Below are 23,841 nucleotides of genomic sequence, written 5' to 3' on the forward strand. Positions count from 1 at the left end.
AATGCTCTTCCATACTTATTTGTCATGTTTTTGTTACGATGATACTAGTGCAGCATGTTGTACCGGAGACAAATTCCTTGTGTGTTCTACATACTTGGCAATAAATATGATTCTGATTGGAATCTGATTCTGATTAAGGAATGCTCTTCCATACTTATTTGTCATGTTTTTGTTGCGACGATACTAGTGCAGCATGTTGTACCGGAGACAAATTCCTTGTGTGTTCTACATACTTGGCAATAAAGATGATTCTGATTGTAATCTGATTCTGATTAAGGAATGCTCTTCCATACTTATTTGTCATGTTTTTGTTACGATGATACCAGTGCAGCATGTTCTACCGGAGACAAATTCCTTGTGTGTTCTACATACTTGGCAATAAAGATGATTCTGATTCTGATTGTAATCTGATTCTGATTAAGGAATGCTCTTCCATACTTATTTGTCATGTTTTTGTTACGACGATACTAGTGCAGTATGTTCTACCGGAGACAAATTCCTTGTGTGTTCTACAAACTTGGCAATAAAGATGATTCTGATTCTGATTGTAATCTGATTCTGATTAAGGAATGCTCTTCCATACTTATTTGTCATGTTTTTGTTACGACGATACTAGTGCAGCATGTTCTACCGGAGACATATTCCTTGTGTGTTCTATATACTTGGCCAATAAAAATGATTCTGATTCGAAATAAAGGAATGCATTTAAAGCCTGGAGACTGGAAAGCAAACAGGGAGGATTCGAAGCAGGCATTTTGTTTCGAAGCAGCCATTTTGTTTCAAAACCGCCATTCTGTGGCTGGAATTGGCACCAAACAGTCATCTGCGAGAAGTGGCCTAGAATCCAAATTTATTTTCACATGCGCAAGCCGTGCCGCTCTTTCCAGAATTCGCCAACGCCCCGAGAAAGAGCCACCTCGGCCAAAGCCCGGCACTCCAAGGGGGTGAAGCCCACCAGGGCGGCGTCCTGGGTGGCCACGCCGTGCTCGGCGGCCAGCCGGGCCACCGTGTCTGCGATGAGACGAGCCGGAACGTGACAGTACGGCCGCCCCCCCACGCTGAAGGAGGGCCATGGCTCGGTGGCGCCGGTCGGGCCGGAACCCGGCACGCTCTCCACGTTGCAGGCGATCTCCACGGCACCCCGGTGCGGCAAGGCCAAAACCTGGACACCCGGAAGACCCCCCGGCGCGGATTCCCGGATGGCGGCGGCCACGAGGCGTCCGACGCTCAGGTCTTGCGTGTCGATGGTGACGTTGCAATTCATGACGTAGGGACTGGCGCCGACCCCTGCGGTCGCACGGACGGCGGGAGGAAGTCACGGCGCCACTCGGCGTTTGCTGTTTGGTCAGCCACGGTTTGGGACTGACCGGTGAGGCCGTAACATGGGCCCGGCGCAGGCCCGACGCAGGCCTGGATGGCGTTCAAGTCGGGCGTCTTTTTGAACCAACCCATCTCCTTCCTCCTCTTCGCCAGCCCCCGCTGGCGAGGGGCGTCCGCCCACCCGAAGAGGAAGACGCTGGTGCCCGGCACCCGCCGGGTCAGGCCCGCGGCCACGGCTGGGGAGGACACGGCGGAGCCCGACATCAAAAGCGCACAAAAAACCACCTCAGCGCCGAGAGGCTGGCTATCGAGCTAGCTATCTATTAGCTAGCTAGCTTTCTATGTATTTGAGTTATTCCGGGTTGAGTGAACGCCTAGCTCGCTATCTATTTGCTATTTATTATCTATTATCTATCTGTTGTCTGTCTATATGGATGGCTATCTAGCTAGCTATCTATTAGCGAGCTAGCTTTCTATCTATTTGAGTTGTTCCGGGTTGAGTGAACGCTGAACGCCTAGCTCGCTATCTATTTGCTATTTATTATCTATTAGCTATATGTTGTCAGTCTGTCTGGATGGCTATCTAGCTAGCTAGCTTTCTATCTATTTGAGTTATTCTGGGTTGAGTGAACGCTGAACGCCTAGCTAGCTATCTATTTGCTATTTATTATCTATCTGTTGTCTGTCTGTCTGGATGGCTGTCTATCTAGCTATCTATTAGCTAGCTATCTTCCTATCTATTTGAGTTATTCCGGGTTGATTGAACGCTGAACGCCTAGCTAGCTATCTATTTGCTATTTATTATCTATTATCTATCTGTTGTCTGTCTGTATGGATGGCTATCTAGCTAGCTATCTATTAGCTAGCTAGCTTTCTATCTATTTGAGTTATTCCGGGTTGAGTGAACGCCTAGCTCGCTATCTATTTGCTATTTATTATCTATTATCTATCTGTTGTCTGTCTGTATGGATGGCTATCTAGCTAGCTATCCATTAGCTAGCTAGCTTTCTATCTATTTGAGTTATTCCGGGTTGAGTGAATGCTGAACGCCTAGCTAGCTATCTATTTGCTATCTATTATCTATTAGCTATCTGTTGTCAGTCTGTCTGGATGGCTGTCTATCTAGCTATCTATTAGCTAGCTATCTTCCTATCTATTTGAGTTATTCCGGGTTGATTGAACACTGAACGCCTAGCTAGCTATCTATTTGCTATTTATTATCTATTAGCTATCTGTTGTCTGTCTGTATGGATGGCTATCTAGCTAGCTATCTATTAGCTAGCTAGCTTTCTATCTATTTGAGTTATTCCGGGTTGAGTGAACGCCTAGCTCGCTATCTATTTGCTATTTATTATCTATTATCTATCTGTTGTCTGTCTGTATGGATGGCTATCTAGCTAGCTATCTATTAGCTAGCTAGCTTTCTATCTATTTGAGTTATTCCGGGTTGAGTGAACGCCTAGCTCGCTATCTATTTGCTATTTATTATCTATTATCTATCTGTTGTCTGTCTGTATGGATGGCTATCTAGCTAGCTATCCATTAGCGAGCTAGCTTTCTATCTATTTGAGTTGTTCCGGGTTGAGTGAACGCTGAATGCCTAGCTCGCTATCTATTTGCTATTTATTATCTATTAGCTATATGTTGTCAGTCTGTCTGGATGGCTATCTAGCTAGCTAGCTTTCTATCTATTTGAGTTATTCCGGGTTGAGTGAACGCTGAATGCCTAGCTAGCTAGCTATTTGCTATTTATTATCTATCTGTTGTCTGTCTGGCTGTCTAGCTAGCTATCTATTAGCTAGCTAGCTTTCTATCTATTTGAGTTATTCCAGGTTGAGTGAACGCTGAACGCTGAACGGCTAGCTAGCTATCTATTTGCTATCTATTATCTATTAGCCATCTGTTGTCAGTCTGTCTTGATGGCTATCTAGCTAGTTAGCTATTAGCTATCTGACTTATTGGATAGCTATCTAGCTCACTAGCTATATGGCTATTAGCTAGCTGGCTCGCTTTCTATCTATTTGAGTTAAGTGAACGCTGGCGCGTGTGGCTGCCGCTGCTCACCCACAGAGAAACTTAGCCGGTGACCTTGAGAGTTTTGAAAGGCGCTTAGAAATAAAACGGATTATTATTATTATTACCGCGAGACTCTCGAGCGCAGTCATCCACGGCCACGTCCTCTCCCAGCGGGTAGAGGGGTACCAGGTCCACGGCACCCAAACACGGGTGGACCCCCGAGTGGACGCGCATGTCAAACAGCTCGCATGCTTTCTCGCAGGCGCACAGGATGGCCTCTCCTGAAACGCAGGACAAAGACAGGACATTGACTGAAGATTTTGCCAGTGAAGGTGAAACTTACGGATGGCTTCGATGGTGGCCACGATGGTGATGACGGAGCGGTTGTAGTCGGCGTCATTGAAGATGTTCAGCACGGTGGTGGCTTCTCTTCGGACACCTGCCCAATCGCAACCAAGACCACATTTGCTCAAGGACGTCTACTTAAAAACAAAATGGCCGACCTCCTCTTGCCTTGAGAGTCGTACAAGGCGGCTTTGGCCACACGTTCCACCAAATCCCTCCTGCGAGCCTCGGACACGTTGAGCAGACACGTCACCAGGCGCCTTCCCATTAAAGTGCTCGTCATGGTTCTGCGAGAATACAAAATGGATGAACAATGAGATCAGATAATAATAATAATAACTCAAATACATAGAAAGCTAGGTAGCTAACTAATAGATAGCTAATAGATAATTAGCTAACTCATCAGCCAGATCGCTAATGGATAGCGAGCTAGATATCCAGCATTAGCTAGCTAGCTAATAGATATAGCTAACTACCTGTATTGATAGATAGCTCAATAACTTGCTAGCTCGATAGATACTCCTTGTGAAAGCGCTAGCTGCTAACCGCTATACTCGCAAAATATCACTCATACCGCACGGCTGTTGTCTTATTACACCACTGTTGCTACATTCCGAAATATAATAAAAATAATAATAATAATAATAATAATAATAATAATAATAATAATAGAACTAGTATGCACTATAATAATAATACAGTATATTACATTTAATTTCTCAGCGCTTTTCAAAACTCTCATTTTACAGTCACAGGATAAGTTTTTCTGTGGGTGAGTAGCGGCAGCCACATGCGCCAGCCTTCACTCAACACGGAATAACTGAAATAGATAGAAAGTTAGCTAGCTAGCTAATAAATAAGTAATAGTTAGCTAGCTATATAACTAATAGATTGTAAATATATAGCCAGCTAACATATAGCAAGCTAGATAGCAAATAGATAGCCAGCTAGCTAATAGATAGCAAACAGATAGCCAGCTAGGTAGAAATTATAACATGTGATGAAGCAGGGACTGTCTGATTATACAGCAGAATGTTTTTCTCTTTTTTAAATAACTCTGTTTAAATAAGGAGATGTAAATTCACAGTAAATTCAAACCCAGACACTGACATTGTTTTTAGCGCGCACCCAATGTTTGAGCAACCTGGGATAATCAAAGTAGCCGTAAATATGACAATGTCGGTTAGCAGAAAAAAATAAATATCGAATTGATAGTCACCGAGCGAGCCCTTGAAATTCACTTGTTGAATATCATCGCCAGTGGCAGTGCAGAGTACACAAAATGGCCAAAGTCCAATCTGTCACTATATCCTGTGAAGATTTTTTATCGCCATTTAAAATGATTTATTTGATATAAAATGCTCACAACACAAGTGAATTTCAAATGTCAACGTTGTTGTATTAACAAAGGAAGGCGCGTGAATGTATTTTAGCCAGCGAGCCGAGTGTGGCTTCCGTCTCGCAGTCGAACCCGGAAGTCACCGCGAGGGACTCATCTTGGTTTAACGTGCGCGCTCGTGTCTGCTTCGGGCACATGGGCGATTTGTCTTAATTCGTGACTGTTGTGCCTTCCGTGCGGTTGATTGTTTCTTCAAAACATCGCATTAAAACGACGCGAATGTAGTTCGTCTTTCGTTTCGTCGCTTTCGAGCGAATACGGAAGCGGAATGGGAATCGTGACGTATACAGGACGTCGTGGCATTCGCGCATGCTCAGTTGTGGTGTTGATGAACTGCGTTTTTAAGGCGGAAGCGTGTTTTTCGTCAACATCGCCGCCTCGTGTGTAAATCACACAACTTTATTTAAATTGCGACTTTTTTTGCATGCTGCTCAGAATAACGAGAGGCGACATCTCGTAATGTGTAAGGTCAAGTGCGAAACCTGAGGAAGATGCTTTCACCAAGGCCAATTCAGAGCTGGATGTGCTGTTGAACGGCCACTGGGATTGACAACACTGTGCATGACGGTAGTTTCCGGCCAGCGAGCGACGTGGGACACCTTCAAAACAAAAGCGAAATAACGAGTGCATGACCGACGGTGGTTTAGATGAAAAGAAACAAGCAGTTTCAATCCAGCTAACGCTTTTATTTTGAAGGTGGCACACGCCGCTCGCAAACCACCAACTACCGTAATGCACCGTGTGTCAATCTCACTTGACTTGGATTTTTCGAGCGCAGTCCGCGCGACGATGGCGACCACGATGGCGCCCTCCTCTTCCGCATCCAGCAGTCGCCCCGTTGGGCCCCCCCAAGCCAAAGGGACGGGCGCGCCGAGGCTCCACAAGCTACTGGCCGTACCCGGATGCAAAGCCAACATGCTCAACGACCTGCTCCTCCTCCGACCCGCAGATGGACACGACGAGTCTCAAGGAGACCACAACGGGTCGAGCAAGCACCTGGTGTTTTTCCACGGGGACATTCAGGTGAGCGAACTCCGACCGGTTACCTGCACAGTGACACCTTGGCTTATTTAATTGCTTCCCAGACAGAGTGTGTAAGGCGAAAATTGTGTATCCCAATCCAATCCAAAAATTAATTTCCCATAGGAAACCATTAAAATGAGAATAATCCGTTCCCAGGTGCCCATAAAACATAATTTTCTACTTTCTAAACCTTGAAACGACACAAAATACACCTTATTTTACGGATAACAAATGTGCTATGGTATTATAATTAAATATAGAAACTGTACTGGATAATAAAGTTGTTTTATTTACCTTAGTGATGGTCGTTGATGGCTTGATGGAATGGAGTGGCCGTTTCCTCAGCATTAAACACTTGATGAGGAACGTAACTTTCTTCTTTTACCATCTTGAGGAATGATCCCTTGTAGGTGCTTTCTCTGTGATAATTTTATCTAGTTCATCATCAATTGTGTTCTGTTTAGCTGGGTTACTTTTTGCATCAAGTGTACAGATAGCTTGTTTGGGTTGTTTGTGGAGCCTGATTGATGGGATATTTTAACCTTGCAGTCTACACTCTGCTTTTGAACTATCAAAGTTGAAACTCTCTCACTATCGTCTGCCTGTCTCTTTAATGTTTAAACCAACTCCCCTCACTGCTGCGTTCTTGACCAATCACATGGCTTTAACGGAAGACTGGGGGCGGGGAATAGAGGACAAAAACAGTCGGCTGCCATTTTCTTGTTAGGAGAACAGGCTCGTTCGCAAACGACACATCACTCATTGTGGCAGCTCCGTGTATATCCCGAAAAAATAGTTCGTATGCCAAGGTAAAATCCTCACAAATTTAACGTACGTAAACCGAAAAGTTCGTAATCCAAGGAGTTCCTAAACCGAGGTATCACTGTACAGTATTTGGAAAACTCATCAATTTCTGTATTACACTTTTGACAACTTTTCTATATTTGTTATATTTGGAATTCTATTCTCTTAACTCATTGACTGGCAGACGATGTGCAAAAAAAGTGTCCACCCCAGTGCCAGGGTTTTTGTCATTTTCACTCCAATTCCAGGACCCACGGAATATTGAAGTTTAGGACGACATCAACATTCACTGCAGCGTTAGAAATCTGAGGTTCTCTACTTTCATCAGAAAAAAAGAGTTAATTCCTAAATGATATGTTATCTGAGCTTGAAATGGGGGCAGCTGTCCAAAATGCAATGCAATCCATACATATTGGTTGAGTTAGCGCTTTAACAACAGCTGAAGCTGGAAAAGAATCGCTAAAGGGAAATGCTAGAGGTCTGACCAGGGCTTTATCGCACCCCCCCGCAAGACAAAGCAAAACCCAAACAAATGTAACTTCCTAGATAGCTATGTCTTTGCTATCTAACTACCGAGCTAGCTATGTATTAGTTATCTATTAGCTGGCTACCTAGCTGGCTGTCTAGCTGGCTATTTATGAGCTGGCCGTGAATGAGTTCATATATTTTGTCAAACATTTCTCTATTTGGATATTATATTCTATAAGCTAGTTAGATAGCTATTAGCTAGCTAGCTAACTTTCTATTTGAATTATTCTGGGTTGAGTGAACGCTGGCGTGTGTGGCTGCCACTGCTCACCCACAGAAAAACAGATCCTGTGACTGTAAAGTGACTGAGAGTTTTGAAAGGCGCTTAATAATGAAATTTATTATTATTATTACCTAGCTAGCTATCTAGGTGGCTTCCTAGCTGGCTAGCTATTTGCTATCTAACTAGCGAGCTAGCTATGTATTAGTTATCTATTAGCTGGCTACCCAGCTGGCTGTCTAGCTATCTGGCTAGCTATCTAACTGGCTAGATATCTAGGTGGCTTCCTAGCTAGATATCTATCTAACTAACGAGCTAGCTATGTATTAGTTATCTATTAGCTGGCTACCCAGCTATCTGGCTGGCTATCTAACTGGCTACCTGGCTAGCTATCTATGTGGCTTCCTAGCTAGTTATCTCTTTGATATATAATTAGCGAGCTAGCTATGTATTAGTTATCTATTAGCTGGCTACCCAGCTAGCTGTCTAGCTATCTGGCTAGCTAACTAACTTCCTAGATAGCTATGTCTTTGCTATCTAACTACCGAGCTAGCTATGTATTAGTTATCTATTAGCTGGCTACCTAGCTGGCTATTTAGCTACCTGGCTAGCTATCTAGGTGGCTTCCTAGCTAGCTAGCTATTTGCTATCTAACGAGTGGGCTGGCTATCTATTAGTTATCCATTAGCTAGCTAGCTAACTATCTATTTTAGTTCTTCCGGGTTGAGTGAACGCTGGCGCGTGTGGCTGCCACTGCTCACCCACAGAACTTGAGAGAAATGAAATGTATTATTATTATTATTAAAACCGTCATTGGACGTGATCCAATTGTCATCGGTCCGTTTGTGTGGCGCAGAACTTCCAGGAGGAGATGGCCTCGCACCCTGAGTGCGCCCCCTGGCAGGACTGGAGTTTGGAGCGGGTGGGGATCACGCTGGGCCGCCGCTTTCCGGGCCACCACATTTGGGTTGTGCGTGCCTCCCGCATGTACCTGCACAAGTTCAGCGCCTACCCCCATTTTGTGGACAGCAACATGTTCGGCGCCCCGCAACACGCCCCGTACTCACCCGACGGCGGGGCGCTGAGCCACCTCAGGTTGGGACCCGACCCACTGACTCGTGTTCTTCTTGGTTCCTACACTTGGAACCGATTCCCCGGTGGCCAACCTCCGACTGCGGTTGCAGGTCTCTCCTGATCCACGGGATGCAGCGAGCCGGCCTGCCGAACGCCATCCGGACTCCGGGCGCAGACTTCTCCCTGACCCTGGTGGGCTTCAGCAAAGGCTGCGTGGTCCTCAACCAGGTGGTCCACGAGCTGGCCGGCGCCCTGGCGGATCGGCGACTTTGCCGCTTTGCCCGAAGCCTCTCTGACATGTTCTGGCTGGACGGGGGCCACCCGGGAGGAAGCGAGACCTGGGTGACGGATGGGACGCTGCTGGGCCAGCTCGCCGCCAGCGGGATCGGGATCCACGCCCACGTCACGCCGTACCAGGTCCGAGACCCGGCGCGGGCCTGGGTGGGCCGGGAGCATGCGTGTTTCGTCGAGACTTTGGAGGAGCTCGGGGCGAGTCCGTGCCATCGAGTCCACTTTGGGGAGGAACCGCCGTCCATTGAAAACCACTTTCGGGTCATTGAGGAATTCTGAGTGTTCTTTGTCTCCTGGAACCACACGGAGACGCTTGATGCAAAGGCGGGGACTTTGTTCTGGGTTCCATCCGCGGGTCGACGGCTCGCACGGTTCCGTGTCGTGTACACGAGTGCAAAACATTTTGCGACTTTGTTGATGTGACTGGAAAATCAGCCTCCCCCAGTTTCAATTGAAAACAATGAAGTAAATTCATTTGTAATTCATTCCAATGACCTTTTTTGGGGGGTGCGTTCAGGGCACTGGTGTCAAAGTCAAGGCTCGGGGGCCAAATCTGGTCTGCCACCTCTTTTTTTTCGGCCCGCGAAAGCAAATCAAACTTGTGAAATTCCATGCTCATCTATTTGAGCTAGCGAGCGATCACTCTTTCTATTTAGTTCGCTGGCCAATCACTTACAATGTAAGGAATTCGATTGAGATAGCTAGCAATTGAGCGAGCTTGCATTCTCTCTATTCAGTTAGCCTTCTAATTCCTTAAATCACAGGTGTCAAAGTCAAGGCCCGGGGTATAAATCTGGTCCGCCGCATCATTTTACTTACTACCACAAAAGCAAATCAAATTTGGGGAATTCTATGCTCATCTATCGAACTAGCTACCTAGCTTGCAATCTAGTGAAATAGCTTGTGAGCAATCTAGCAATTGAACTATCCAGTGAGCATGTTAGCTAGCAAGCGATTGTAGCTAGCTAGCGATTGAGCTAGCTAGTGAGCATGTTAGCTAGCGATCATGTTGGCTAGCGAGCAATGTAGATAGTGAGCGATATAGCTAGCGAGCGATCTGGCTAGTGAGCAATCTAGCTAGTGAGCAATCTAGCTAGTGAGCAATCTAGCTAGTGAGCAAGCTATCTAGCAATCAAGTTAGCTAGTGTGCATGTTAGCTAGTGAGCAACCTAGCTAGCGAGCAATCTAGCTCAGGAGCGATCTAACTTGCGATTTAGCTAGCTAGCGATTGAGCTAGCTAGCGAGCATGTTAGCTAGCGATCCTGTTAGCTAGCGAGCAATGTAGATAGTGAGCAATATATCTAGCGAGCGATCTGGCTAGTGAGCAACCTAGCTAGCGAGCAAGCTAGCTAGCAATCAAGTTAGCTAGTGAGCAACCTAGCTAGCAATCTAGCTCAGGAGCGATCTAACTTGCGATTTAGCTAGCTAGCGATCAAGCTAGCTAGCAAGCATGTTAGCTAGCGAGCGATCTAGCGAGCAATTAGCTCTCGAGCGATCTCGCTAGCGACTGGGCATGTGAGCTAGCTCTCCTATTCAACTCGCTGGCTAATCCTTGAACTCACAGGTGTCAAAGTTAAGGCCCGGGGGGCCACATCTGGCCTTCCACATCATTTTATTCAGCCCGCGAAAGCAAACATCAAGCATATGGTACAAAAAAGTTAAATCATCTCGACAATCTTTAATGATTAAGGCAGCACCCGGATGCCCAAAAGGGCGTTAGCTTGTGTGTGCGTGCGCCCCCATCACAAAACGGGAGCTTCCTTTCGTTTCTTCAGCGGTTGGCAATGACATTGCTGGCACGTTAAAATGACAAAATAAACAAACGGAGACGCGCCACAACGACACAAACGCAAAATACGAGCCGACAAGTTCAAGTGTTTGATCGCGAGGGGGGCGCCGCCGGCGCAAAACAAGTCTGGCCGCCTTTTCTTGGCTTGCCGCCGCTTTTCCAAAACAAAAGATTTTGCGCCATGTCAGCTAAGCGTCATCCTTTTCAAGACACGACTTGTCAAAGGTGCGCGTGTGAGGTATCAGACAAACAGCACAAAAGTGTCATAGCATTAAAAAAAAATGGACACGAATCATTGATCTGCATAACATTTGCATGTCTATATAGCTATCTAGCTTGCTGGCTAGCTAGCTAGCTTTCTATCTATTTGCTATCGAGCTCCGGGGCCGGCTATCTAGCTAGTTATCTATTAGCTATATAGCTATCTGGCTCGCTATTAGCTATCTATTAGATAGCTGGCTTTCTATCTATTCGCTATCTAGCTCCCTGGCCGGCTATCTAGCTAGCTATCTATTAGTTATCTAGCTATCTAGCTGGCTGGCTATTAGCGAACTATTGGCGAGCTAGCTATCTTTCTGTCAATTTGAGTGAACGCTGGCGCGTGTGGCTGCCGCTGCTCACCCACAGAAAAACTGATCCTGTGACTGTAAAGTGACTGGAGAGTTTTGAAAGGCGCTTCGAAATGAAATGGATTATTATTATTATTAATATGTCTCCTTTAAGCAAGACTTCAAGATGGCGCCGCAAGAGTGGCTGCCTTTCCAGCAGCTCCTGTATTTTGTTTTTCTACTTCTTTCTTTCCTTTCATCACTTTGCTGCGGAAAAATGTCAATTTCGCCAATGCCAGACGAATAAAGGTACATCCAATCCAAGAAGCAGTCGACGCTATCTGCTAGCGTTAGTATGTCGACGCTGGTTCGCGTGTGCTAAGCTAACGTTTTCCTTTTTGGAAAGCAAAACGTTTGAAATGTGGTTCGGTTCGTTGAACCGTAAACTCCAACGGGAAACAGCTTGAAGCCGATTTTTTGGGAATAATAATAATAATAATAAATGGTATCTGTAAAAAGTGTAGTTGCTTGACTGATATCTCAAGGAGGACAAAGTGTCCACCCCAGTGCCAGGGTTTTTGTCATTTTCACTCGAATTCCAGGACCCACAGAATATTGACTTTTAGGACGACATAAATATTCAGTACGGCATTAGAAACTTTAGACTCTCTTCTTTCATCAGAAAAAATAAGTTATATGGGCTCATGTTGCTGCGGGCCCATATCCTTTAAGAATTAACTAGCTAGCCATCTAGCTATCAAGATATCTATTTGCTGTGTATTAGCTATCTAGCAGGCTATCTATCTAGCTAGCCATTAGTTGGCTGGCTATCTATCTAGCCATCTATTTGCTATCTAGCTGGCTACCTAGCTAGCCATCTATTAGCTATCATGCTGGCTACCTAGCTAGCCATCTAGCTACCTAGCTAGCCATCTAGCTATCTATTAGGGGGCTGGCCATTTAGCTGGATATCTAGCTAGCTATCTATTAGCTATCTAGCAGGCTATCTCACTAGCTATTAGTTGGCTGGTTATCTAGCTATCTATTAGGTATTTATTAGCTAGCTAGCTAGCCATCTATTTGCTATCTATTATCTAGCTATCTATCTATTAGCTGGCTGGCTATTTAGCCGGCTATCTAGCTAGCTATCTATTTGATATCTATTAGCAATCTAGCGGGCTATCTTGCTAGCCATCTGTTAGCTGGCTGGCTATCTAGCTAGCTATCTATTATCTAGTTAGCTAGCTAGCTATCTAGCGGGCTATCTAGCTAGCTAGAAGTTGGCTGGCTATCTACCTAGCTATCTAGTTAGCTAGCTTTCTATTTGAGTTACTTCCGGGTTGAGTGATCGCTGGCACGTGTGGCTGCTGCTGCTCACCCGCAGAAAAACTGATCCTGTGACTGTAAAGTGACCTCGAGATGTAGTCGCGTCGAAAAGCGACGCCCTCTGAGGAGCGTTGCAGTTATTCCGCCCTGACCGTCGACAAGCGTGACGGGTGACAACATGGCCGCCCGGGCACAAAAGGCCAACGTTGTCGGCGGCGCGAGATGACGACAAGAAATAGATGACAATCCACACAAAGACGTCCTTGGATTTGACGCCTCGGCCCACAATAATGATAATAATACTCAATTTCATTTATAAGCGCTTTTCAAAACTCTCAAGGACCACTTCCTAACATCTCCTGCACCGTGACCACACATCACAACCTTCTTTCGACCTTCTCAATTCCCCCAATTCTCCATAACCTTCTCCACATCATCATTACTTTAAGTGACAGTACAGTCAAACGTCTCGGTTCTTGACCATTTTCGGGTTTCCACTCAAAAATTGCAGTTTTTTTATGCCTCAGTTTAGAACGGAAAACAGATTCTCCAGGAAACATTGTTTATAAGGGGAAATGATTGGCTTTTCAAACATATCTGTTTTCAAACTGGTTTCTGGAACGGATTATGGTTCAAAAGCCAGGTTGGACAGTATAAATTCTTGGGAACATGTTTCTGGAACAGATTATGGTCCAAAACCCAGGTGAGACAGTATAAATTCACGGGAACATGTTTTCAAACCAGTTTCTGGAACGGATTATGATCCAAAATCCAGGTCGGACAGTATAAATTCATGGGAACGCGTTTTCAAACAGGTTTCTGGAACGGATTATGGTCCAAAACCCAGGTGAGACAGTATAAATTTATGGGAACGTGTTTTCAAACCGGTTTCTGGAACGGATTATGGTCTAAAACCCAGATCGGACAGTATACATTCATGGGATCAATATAAACAATAATAATAATAATAATAATAACAATCATAATAATACTAAAAATAAATTTGATTTCTAAGCGCCTTTCAAAACTCTCAAGGTCACTTTACAGTCAGGATCAGTTTTTCTGTGGGTGAGCAGTGGCGACCACCCGCGCCAGCGTTCGCTCAACCCGGAAGTAACTCAAATCGATTGAAAACGAGTTAGCTAGCCAATAGATAGCGAATAGCTAGCCAGCCAGCTAGATAGCTATATAGCTAATACATAGCTAGCTAGATAGCCGGCTAGATAGCAAATACATAGAAAGCTAGCTAGCTAATAGTTAGCCAACTAGATAGCTATATAGCTAATAGACAACTAGCTAGATAGCCGGCCAAGGAGCTAGATGGCAGATAGATAGAAAGCTAGCCCATATCTAGCTAGATAGATAGCAAGCCAGCAAGCTAGACAGCTATATACAGTGTCTGAAACTCAAAATTACCGGACACCAGGGCAGACAACTCTGAAAAGTTGCCTGCCCCATTTTACACAACTTAAAACACAATAAGTCGCAAAAAAACCATTGTTGCATAAAGAAAACGTTTGATTTGAAAAAAAAAAATGTTCGTTTTTTTCCCCCTGAAGAAGTTGTCAGCCACCCGGGCGGAGACATTTTGTAAGTTGTACTCCCGACATAAAAGTTGCACGCCCCGGGCGTCCGGGCTAACATTATTTCAGCCACTGCTATATAGCAATGATGCTAATAAAAAATAAGGAAAGTGAACAGTGTTCTTTTGTTTCTCCTTTTCTGGCGATACTTAGAAGAAGAGCCTTCAAAAAGGACAAAATCTAAAAGCGAGAATGCAAAAAAAGCGCAACGTCGACATGGGGGGGAAGTTCAGTGCTTAACGGCGGTTCCCTTTTTAACGCAGCCGCCGCCCTGCGTGCCCAAAACAACAACCGGCACCATTTTGGGAGTGGAGAACACATCCAACACCTGAGAATCGGGATCAACACTGAATAATGGAAAGCGGAAGGATTCCAAGAGAAAACCCTGACGCTGCGTCGCGGGAATGTGCTTTTTTTTTTTTGTGCTGGTGGCGGACGCTTTCCGCAAAATCTCCACGCGTGCTTTGGAAGCTCAGTACACACATAGCGACGCTGGGGACAAATGCCGCCATTTTCCCAACCGGCGACTGCCAGATGATGCCGGACGACACTTAATCAGAAATGCAGGATAAGCCGATTCTGAATCGACATTTTTTTTAATGTACAAATCATGTTTCTAGCGTAACAATAACATATCAGGTGGATATGGATCATTTTTAGCCGAGGGCCACATTGTGGTTACGGTTTCATCTCAAGGGCCGTTATGAATTTGGGGAAGCCATTAGAATGTTTCATACCCTCCACGTATGACATACAAAGCGCAAAACAAATGGACAAAGAACTAGTTTTCAAATTTAAAGTCAAAAGTATTGACTGTTATTTTGGTTGACATACCACAATTTGAAAATTGGGTTTGGACTTTAGCAAGCAACATGGAATTTCACAAGTTGGATTTGCTTTTATTAGCTAGCTTGCTTGGCTAGCTCTATCGCTAGCTAGCTGGGCTAGCTCGATTGCTAGCTAGATCGCTAGATTGCTAGCTAGATCGCAAGATCGCGAGCTAGATCAATCGCTGGCAAGCTCGATAGCTGGCAAGCTCGATAGCTTGATCGTTCGCTATGTTGCTAGCTTGCTAGCTCAATCACTCGCTAGCTTGATCGCTCCATCACTCGATCGCCAGCTGGATCGTTAGCTACCTCGATCGCCAGCTGGATCGTTAGCTAGCTCGATCGCCAGCTGGATCGCCAGCTAGTTCGGTCAATCGCCATCTAGCTAGCTCGATCGATTGCCATCTAGCGAGCTCGATCGATCGCCACCTAGCGAGCTCGATCGTCAGCTACCACAATTGCCATCTGGCTAGCTCGATCGCCATCTGGCTAGCGCGATCGCCAGCTCGATAGCCATCTGGCTAGCTCAATGGCCATCTCGCTAGCTCGATCGCCAGCTCGATCGCCATTTGGCTAGCTCGATCGCCATCTAGCTAGCTTGATCCCCATCTGGCTAGCTCGATCGCCATCTGACTAGCTCGATCGCCATGTGGCTAGCTCCATCGCCATGTGGCTAGCTCCATCGCCAGCTACCCAGCTCGATCGCCAGCTACCCAGCTCGATCGCTAGCAAGCTAGCTAGCTCAATCGCTAGCTTTTTTGATCAACCTTATAACAAACATGAAAATTCTTCAAAAAACGGATGTGCTTATGAAACCAAAACGTCAAAACTTTTTTTTTTTAAATTAGTGTCAAAATACTTTGATGGAGGCACGAAGAACGCCTCTTTCTTTCTGATTGGGACACCACGATGGGATCATTGTTGGGACGGTAACAACAAATATTGTTCCGTGTGTGTGTGTGTGTAGCACACAGCCTACAAAGAAAAACGGGAACCACACTTTAGTGGGGCATTAGAAAATAACGAATGAATAAATAAATAAATAAGGGGGCGGGGTTAAGATGCAGAAACGCACGCGCTATGTGTGTACTGGCTTAGCCAAAACCGCTATGAAAACAAGGCGCAAGCACGGAGGCCGTTTTTTTTTTGCATCGCATTAATCTCCACAAAAAAGAAAATGAAAAAAAAGTGACCACAAGCCCCTCATTTGGCACGCAAATTCCAGTTGAAGACAAACAGGGTGGCGTTAGCGCCACGCGGCGGTTCGGTAAGACGATCATCTTTGGCTGGTTGCTGTTAATCTCATCGGAAACGTCGCCCCGTTGCTCTTAAAAACAATTTAAAAGCCATTTCCCCTTTTTCATCTTAGAACTCACACGTCACCGTCGATCAGAAGCGCCTCGTCTTCCAAGCGCAGCCGTTTGGCGTGGGAATGAGGCGGCGGCGGCGGCGACTCCAGGAAGTTCTCCTTGTCCTCGGGCGGGGGCGACGCCCACTTAGCGCCGCAGCTCCGTTCGCGGGCGGCGCGGCCGGACGCCGGCTCCGGACCGCCGTTGGACGACGGCTGCTGCTGCCACAGCCAAGGGTGGGCGATGCACTCGGCGGCGCTGGGGCGGTCCCTATCGGCAACAGTTAGCCATTAGCGCGCTAACAACGTTTTTCATACATAAGGTGCGCCGCATGGTATTTTTGCAATGACTGTATTTTCTGGAAGATAAGGGGCACTTTCAATGAATGAAATAAAAAAATCCATACATAAGGCGCACCGCATTATAAGGGGCACTTTCAATGAATAACATACTTTCAAACCTTTTCCATACATAAGGTGCACCGCATGATATTTTTTTTCAATGACCGTATTTTCTGGAATATAAGGGGCACCTTCCATGAATGACATTTTTTTTTAATCTATACATAAGGCGCACCGCATTTTAAGGGGCACTTTCAATGAATGACATATTTAAAAATAAAACTTTTCCATGCATAAGGCGCACCGCATTATAAGGGGCACTTTCAATGAATGACATATTTAAAAATAAAACTTTTCCATGCATAAGGCGCACCGCATTATAAGGGGCACCTTCAATGAATGACATTTTGAAACGTTTTCGCGCCATCGTTCACTCAACCTCCAAGTAACTCAAATAGATAGAAAGCTAATGGATAGCAAATAAATAGCTAATACTGTAGATAATATGATACAGTACAGTTTATTTCTTTAATTACATTACAATACCACATTTATTATACATAAAAGAAGGCATATTTTGTGTAGTTTTACGGTTTATTTAGTAGAAAATGTTGTTTTATGGGGACCTGGGAACGGATTATTCTCATTTTAATGGTTTCTTATGGGAAATAAATGTTTGGAAGATGAACTTTTCCCCTTACACACACTCCCTGGGAACCAATTAAGTTCGTGAATTGAGGTATCACTGTATTTGTATTCTGGGGGAGCCGTGGGAGGTGGGGGGGGGGCGTCGCCGCCAGCGTCATTACTCACTCGGGCGCTTTGACCAACAGCTTGCGAATAAAGTCGACGGCCAGCTCGGAAACCCTGGAGAAGGCCTCGCGACTGTAGTCCACGTTGACCTGGGAAACGTTGAGGTAGGTCTCCTGCTTGTCATCGCCGGCAAACGGCGACTCGCCCGTCACCAGCATGTAGGCGATGACGCCCACGCTCCTGCGGGAAATACGCAAACAAAACGCAGGGGCTACAAACACACGGCAAAAGGGGGGGAATTGGCATTCTGACTGCTGGGGGAGGGGGGTGACAAAATGGCCGCTCACCAAAGATCCGTCGACGTGGTGATGGGCTCATAATTGAGGATTTCCGGTGCTGAGTGAAGACGATAAATTGAAAAAAAAAAATCTGCATTTTTTTTCCACCCATTTACATTTTTGTTTGTTTTTGTCCAGCCTTACCCACATACTCAGGCGTGCCAAGAATCTCTCGGAGCTCCCCGACCGCGCCCAATCTGCGCGCCAGACCAAAGTCCACAATTTTGATGTCTCCGGGAGGGGAGAGGCTGGTCAGGAGAATATTCTGGGGCTGAGAAAGAGACGTGAGACCGTCAAAGCGAAGGCCCGTCTGACTTCATCTGGATTGTGATCGGCACCTTAAGGTCCAAGTGCACTAGGTTGCTCTGGTGGAGGTGGTGAACACCCTCCAGCGTTTGCCTGATCAGACGGGTAATCTGAGCCTCGGGGAGCAGCTCGTCCGACGCGCAGTGGTCGAAGATCTCGCCGCCCGCCGCGCTGGGAGGGACAAAAGTGGACGACTTGTCAACCAATTAGAGGCTGCGGTCCATCAAGACTTTTCGCCAAAAATGTATGATCTCATGAATCCTACTGGACCCTCCGCACCCTGCCCACCACATTTTTCAGCCCACCGCGCTGGTAGGGACAAAAGTGGACAACTTTTCAACCAATCGGAGGTTGCGGTCCATCAAGTCTTTTCGCTAAAAATGTATCATCTCATGAATCCTACTGGAGCCACCACACCCTGCCCACCACCTTTTCCAGCCCGAGGGACAAAAGCTCCTGTATCTATTAGCTAGGTATTACCTATCTATTTGCTAGCTATTAGCTATCCATTCGCTAGCTGTTAGCTATCCATTCGCTAGCTATTAGCTATCCATTCGCTATCTATTAACTATCCATTCGCTATATATTAGCTATCTATTCTATTACGATTATTATAATTACTCTTATGACTCTTGTTACTCTTATTATTATTACCATTACTATTATTACTAATACTATTACTATTAATATTATTATTCAGAATCAGAAAACCTTTATTTCCCCCACAATGGGGAAATGTGCATTATTATTACTATTATTATTATTATTACTAGTATGACTATTATTATAACGACTATTACTATTATTATTACTACTATTAATCTTATTATTATTGCTACTATTACTATTATTAGTACTACTATTACTATTATTATTATTATTATTAATACTATTATTATTACTATTATTATTACTATTATTATTACTACTACTATCACTACTATTAGTATTAATACTACTATTACTACTATCCTTCCACCCACCTATCTAAAATTGTATTTTATTTATTGCATTCTATTTGTAATTGTATTTTATTTATTATAGTACCTCTGCTTGACTGTGACTGTAAAGTGTCCCCGAAAGCTTTGAAAGGCGCTTAAAATGTAATGTATTATTATTACTACTACTATTACTACTATTACTGCTATTACTACTATTACCACTATTACTATTATTACCATCACCATCATTATTATTATTATTATTATTGTTGTTGAAAGGCCCGATGTCCCAGATGGCGACTCACTATTCCAGCACGAGGACGATGTCGTGGTCCGTCTCGTAAGCGGCGTGCAGGTTGACCACTCTGGGGTTGTTGCGAGCGGTCTCCAGGACGGCCATTTCGTGGACGACCTCGCCCCGGCAGTCTCGACCCCGCCTCCTTTTGCGCAGGAACTTGGCGGCGAACACCTTGCCCGTGGCTTTCTCCACGCAGCGCTTCACCACCGCAAACTTGCCCCTTGGACGACAACAAAGCAAAACATTTTGGCTTTTATTCTGTCACCCAAAATGGCTGCTTGCCACGGTGCGCTTTTAAAGTCACTTTTTGAGCATCGGGTTCGAAAAGACACCACCGCCCTATTTCAGAACCGAGAAACTGACACCTGCTGATGCGCACACTCTGTCTGAGATCCAACTTCGTAAGCCAAGGTATCACTGTACTCTAAACAGTAACCCAAATACAACTGTCTACCGCCTCTTTGCATTTTTTTAATGATGATACTAGTGCAGCGTGTTCTACCGGAGACAAATCAGAATCAGAATCATCTTTCAAATTTCCAAATTTCCCCATTATGGGACGATTAAAGGTTTTCTGAGTCTGATTCTTATTGCCAAATATGTAGAACACGCAAGGAATTTGTCTCTGGAAGAACACGCTGCACTAGTATCATCATAAGAAAAATGGCTGCACTATACTCTAGTATACTCTAGTTCTATTTGGGGGACAGTTTAGAGAGTTAATGGCGACAGGGGAAGAAGCTGTTTAAATGTCTGCTGGATTTGGTGCGCCTGAAGGGAGTCGCTGGAAAAGGTGGTGGGCAGGGTGCAGAGGGTCCAGTCGGACTTTCCGCACCCTTGTTTGGATTCTTGCAGTTCCTTGTGTGTTCTACATACTTGGCCAATAAAGATGATTGTGATTATGATCTACTAAATGTAATCAATTTTCAGTTTCGAAAATAAGAGTAGAACCTTCACATTAAAAGCACCGTTTGTTCAACTTTCTTGTTAGTACAGTGATACCTCGGTTTATGAACCCCTTGGCTTATGAACTTTTCGGTTTACGAACATTAAATTTATGAAAATTTTACCTTGGCATACGAACTATTTTTCGGGATACACACGGAGCTTCCACAATGAGTGATGCGTCGTTCGGGAACGAGCCTGTTCTAACAAGAAAATGGCAGCCGGCTTGTTTTTGTCCTCTATTCCTCGCCCCCAGTCATTGGTTAAAGCCACGTGATTGGTCAAGAACGCAGCAGTGAGGGGAGGTGGTTTAAACATTAAAGAGACAGGCAGACGACAGAGAGAGAGTGACAAAAAGGATAGAAGACAGTGAAATTTGGATTCGTTTCAACTTTGATAGTTCACAGGCAGAGTGTAGACTACAAGGTTAAAATATCCCATCAATCAGGCTCCACAAATAACCCGCACCAGCCATCGGTTAAATTTGAAATGAAAAGACAAGTTAGGGAACCAGCTATTAATGATGTTTCTATTGTATCTGCTTGTATCTGTTGCTGTTGCAATATCACAATTTCCAAGATGTACAACCCAGAGCTCCTTGAGACACTTCCATTCTATCAAGCCATCAACGACCACCACAAAGGTAAATATAACGACTTTATTATACAGTACAGTATATTTCTTTAATTATAATACAATATCACATTTATTATACATAAAATAAGGTATATTTTGTGTGGGTTTAAGGATTAGAAAATTAGAAAGTAGAAAATTATAATGTTTTATGGGGACCTGGGAACGGATTATTCTCATTTTAATGGTTTCCTATGGGAAATTATGTTTTGGGGAAGACACTTTTCGCCTTCAACACGCTGTTTTTAAGCCAAGGTATCACTGAAATACAAAGAAAGTTGTACAAAGCAATGGTGAACTCAGATAAATGATCTTCCAACAGTTTGTTGAAATGTGAAACGCAAAATGCGTGAACTGTATCGTAAGGTGTTCCATTAGAGTTGTCATGAGGTCAGACTCCTTGACGACAGAAACAACAAAAGTTAAGACCAAACCAAGAGGCAAACCGCTAGAACTGGTTGGACAAAGTTCATGTTTACCATGCAAGGACAAGAACAGTGTCAAAAAAGTGACCTGGATTTGCAACACGGTAACTTGAAACCATCCTCGTTGCGTAGCGAGGAGAGAAAGCAAATAGGAACGAGAACAAAAATCTGTTTTCAATATGTTCTATTCGCACTTGTTGGCGAGCTAGCTATCTGGCTGGCTAGCAAGCTATCTAGTTAGCTATCTATTCATTATCTAGCTGGCTGGTTATCTATCTAGGTAACTGTTGGCTATCAATTGGCTAGCTAGCTAGCTTTCTATCTATTTGAGTTACTTTCGGGTTGAGTGAACGCTGGCGCGTGTGGCTGCCGCTGCTCGCCCACAGAAAAAAACGTATCCTGTGACCGTAAAGTGACCTTGAGAGCTTTGAAAGGCGCTTATAAACAAAACTGATTATTATTAATTATTATTATTATCATTTGTGAGCTATTTGCTATCTATTAGCTCGGGCTGGCTAGTTAGATATATATTCACTATCTAGCTCACTGGCTATCTAGTTAGGTAACAGTTGGCTATCGATTGGCTAGCTATCTAGCTAGCTAGCGTTCTATCTATTTGAGTTACTTCCGGGTTGAGTGAACGCTGGCGCGTGTGGCTGCCGCTGCTCACCCACAGAAGAAAAAACTTATTCTGTGACTGCAAAGTAAAGTGACCTTGAGAGTTTTGAAAGGCGCTTGGAAATGAAATGGATTATTATAATTATTTCCGGCAGACAGATTTCAAGCTCCACGCCCTCACCGGGCGAGGGCTGCTCAAACTCCGACCCGAGTCACTGTCGGCAGGGTGGTCCACTTCTATATATTTGGCTCGAGTAAATACAAGAATCTCAAAATATATTCTCCGCATTTTTCTGGACTCCAAAAACTTGACATCGCGATGAACTTCCGAAATGGCGACGTGTCGAAAATGCGGATGTTTAAACGCTAAGTGGTTTTACGTTCAAATGTATCAATGGGCGTCATTTTCACGGATTGGCATTTCAATGATTGTGGTGTCCCCTTAAAGTTTGGGAACCGTCCCCGAGTGTTGCAACTCACCTTCCCAACTCGCCGGTGACTTCGAACACGGCGTCCAGCGGCTCCGCGCTGATCGGTGTGTGACTTTCGGCCAGGAGTCCGGCGGCTAAACCGCTACGGCTGTCCAGCCGCCTCCGGGACATTTTCAAATCCAGTACCGGTCACGACAAAATACGAAAGAGACTCGAAAGTAGACGAAGCGAAAAACTTAAGAGCGCCGGCCAGCGGCTTCTGCTTCCATGCTAGCCCGGTTAGCTTCCGCGGTCAGTTCGGCGCTGCATTAGGTCCATTTGACGCTGGAGGCGGAAGACGCGGACGACGGGGAGGAGGAGGAGGAGTTCGGCTATAAAGCACACGTCCCCGCCATTCCTTTACGCTTTTCACCGCTCGACCAATGCTCAAGTCAACCACTTCAAGTTCACTTGTTGTCCATTTGGCCCCTTTCACTTGTTTTCCTTTTTTTTAGTCCTTTTTTTGTTTGACACTTTCTCTGTCCGTCACCATCTTGCGCATGCGCACTTTAGTTGTGCGGTTTACATTTGAAACTGGGAGGCGGAAATGAATCCGAAAAAAAAGACGAGCACAACTTTCAAACATACTTAAGAATGTTACGTCTTCAAACAAATGCTGTCATACTTTTACAACGAATTCATCATATTTGTATCAACTCTTATCATTGAATCTTTTAAACGAGCCCACATTTTCAATGTTTATGACGTCACGTACTGCTGTTTTTTTTTATATTCAACTGCCAAAGAAAATAATGAGTCTTTTTGTTTGCAAAGAGCAAAACACAAATAAAGAATTCAAAGTAGCTCTTTGTCTTCATAAACAATGGATGTCGTTTTTTTGTGAATAAAAACATTTCCCCATCATGCTAAAAACGACAAGGCTAATAGTATTAACAAAAATAATTGGAGCCGTTCGGGCTGCGGCACGCCCATGCTCCTCTTAAGTTATTATTATTAATAAAAATACTGTAATAATAATACATTTCATTTATAAGCGTCTTTCAAAACTCTCAGTCACTTTACAGTCACGGGATAAGTTTTTCTGTGAGTGAGCAGCGGCAGCCACATGTGCCAGTGTTCACTCAACCCGGAATAACAAATACTGGAGATAGAAAGTTAGCTAGCTAGCTAATAGATAACTAATAGATAGTTAGCTAGCTAGATAGGTAGCCAGCTAGATATCTAGTGAGCAAATGATAATAATAATACATTTGATTTCTAAGCGCCTTTCAAAACTCTTAAGGTCACTTTACAGTCACAGGATATGTTTTTCTGCGGGTGAGTAGCGGCAGCCACACACGCCAGCGTTCACTCTATCCGGAGTACTAGAT

The 23,841-nt window shown here is 44.6% G+C and overlaps 3 protein-coding genes and 1 long non-coding RNA gene across 7 annotated transcripts; 2 read left to right on the forward strand and 2 right to left on the reverse strand.

Annotated features, from left to right (window-relative positions):
* Positions 1–361: 361 nt before the first annotated feature.
* ftcdnl1 (formiminotransferase cyclodeaminase N-terminal like 1) lies at positions 362–5,968 on the reverse strand. Of its 3 annotated transcripts, XM_089003173.1 has the most exons (7): positions 5,835–5,968; positions 5,563–5,679; positions 3,850–3,968; positions 3,680–3,775; positions 3,462–3,617; positions 1,368–1,556; positions 362–1,287 (listed from the first exon to the last, which is right to left on the reverse strand). In XM_089003173.1, the coding sequence occupies exons 3-7, from the start codon at positions 3,962–3,964 to the stop codon at positions 857–859; spliced, it is 987 nt and encodes a 328-aa protein (XP_088859299.1). In that variant the 5' UTR covers positions 3,965–3,968; positions 5,563–5,679; positions 5,835–5,968; the 3' UTR covers positions 362–856. The 3 variants fall into 3 exon arrangements, with proteins under 3 accessions (XP_088859299.1, XP_088859298.1, XP_088859297.1); XM_089003172.1 differs by lacking the exons at positions 5,563–5,679; positions 5,835–5,968 and adding an exon at positions 4,792–4,916; XM_089003171.1 differs by lacking the exons at positions 5,563–5,679; positions 5,835–5,968 and adding an exon at positions 4,901–5,041 and having other exon boundaries at positions 365–1,287.
* On the forward strand, positions 5,813–9,505 carry lg08h2orf69 (linkage group 08 C2orf69 homolog). Its single transcript, XM_089003170.1, has 3 exons — positions 5,813–6,103; positions 8,512–8,750; positions 8,840–9,505. The coding sequence occupies exons 1-3, from the start codon at positions 5,813–5,815 to the stop codon at positions 9,297–9,299; spliced, it is 990 nt and encodes a 329-aa protein (XP_088859296.1). The 3' UTR covers positions 9,300–9,505.
* Positions 9,175–23,005, reverse strand: stk17b (serine/threonine kinase 17b (apoptosis-inducing)). 2 transcript variants are annotated; one of them, XM_089003167.1, is made up of 8 exons: positions 22,521–23,005; positions 19,427–19,639; positions 18,213–18,351; positions 18,019–18,145; positions 17,884–17,932; positions 17,597–17,776; positions 16,470–16,712; positions 9,175–9,313 (listed from the first exon to the last, which is right to left on the reverse strand). In XM_089003167.1, the coding sequence occupies exons 1-8, from the start codon at positions 22,640–22,642 to the stop codon at positions 9,283–9,285; spliced, it is 1,104 nt and encodes a 367-aa protein (XP_088859293.1). In that variant the 5' UTR covers positions 22,643–23,005; the 3' UTR covers positions 9,175–9,282. The 2 variants fall into 2 exon arrangements, with proteins under 2 accessions (XP_088859293.1, XP_088859295.1); XM_089003169.1 differs by lacking the exon at positions 9,175–9,313 and having other exon boundaries at positions 10,679–16,712; positions 22,521–23,004.
* Positions 18,370–19,499, forward strand: LOC148894408 (uncharacterized). The gene is made up of 3 exons (XR_016115842.1): positions 18,370–18,653; positions 19,225–19,283; positions 19,401–19,499. It is a non-coding gene; the product is annotated as an uncharacterized LOC148894408 (long non-coding RNA).
* Positions 23,006–23,841: the final 836 nt, after the last annotated feature.

Source organism: Hippocampus bargibanti, linkage group LG08 (assembly GCF_051943395.1).
Source record: "Hippocampus bargibanti isolate YZ-2025 linkage group LG08, ASM5194339v1, whole genome shotgun sequence".
In the NCBI taxonomy this organism is placed as follows: Eukaryota; Metazoa; Chordata; class Actinopteri; order Syngnathiformes; family Syngnathidae; genus Hippocampus; species Hippocampus bargibanti.

Coding starts and splice junctions, on each gene's coding strand:
- ftcdnl1 (XM_089003173.1), bottom strand. CDS start 3,964: ATGACGAGCACTTTAATGGGAAGGCGCCTGGTGACGTGTCTGCTCAAC. Junction 3,776..3,849: donor CGCCTTGTACGACTCTCAAG/GCAAGAGGAGGT, acceptor GCGATTGGGCAG/GTGTCCGAAGAGAAGCCACC. Junction 1,557..3,461: donor CTGCGCTCGAGAGTCTCGCG/GTAATAATAATA, acceptor TGTCCTCCCCAG/CCGTGGCCGCGGGCCTGACC.
- stk17b (XM_089003167.1), bottom strand. CDS start 22,642: ATGTCCCGGAGGCGGCTGGACAGCCGTAGCGGTTTAGCCGCCGGACTC. Junction 17,933..18,018: donor TGGCACGCCTGAGTATGTGG/GTAAGGCTGGAC, acceptor GTCTTCACTCAG/CACCGGAAATCCTCAATTAT. Junction 9,314..16,469: donor CTTCTGATCGACGGTGACGT/GTGAGTTCTAAG, acceptor GTGTGGTTCCAG/GAGACAAAGAACACTCAGAA.
- lg08h2orf69 (XM_089003170.1), top strand. CDS start 5,813: ATGCACCGTGTGTCAATCTCACTTGACTTGGATTTTTCGAGCGCAGTC. Junction 6,104..8,511: donor TTTTCCACGGGGACATTCAG/GTGAGCGAACTC, acceptor TGTGTGGCGCAG/AACTTCCAGGAGGAGATGGC. Junction 8,751..8,839: donor GGGGCGCTGAGCCACCTCAG/GTTGGGACCCGA, acceptor CTGCGGTTGCAG/GTCTCTCCTGATCCACGGGA.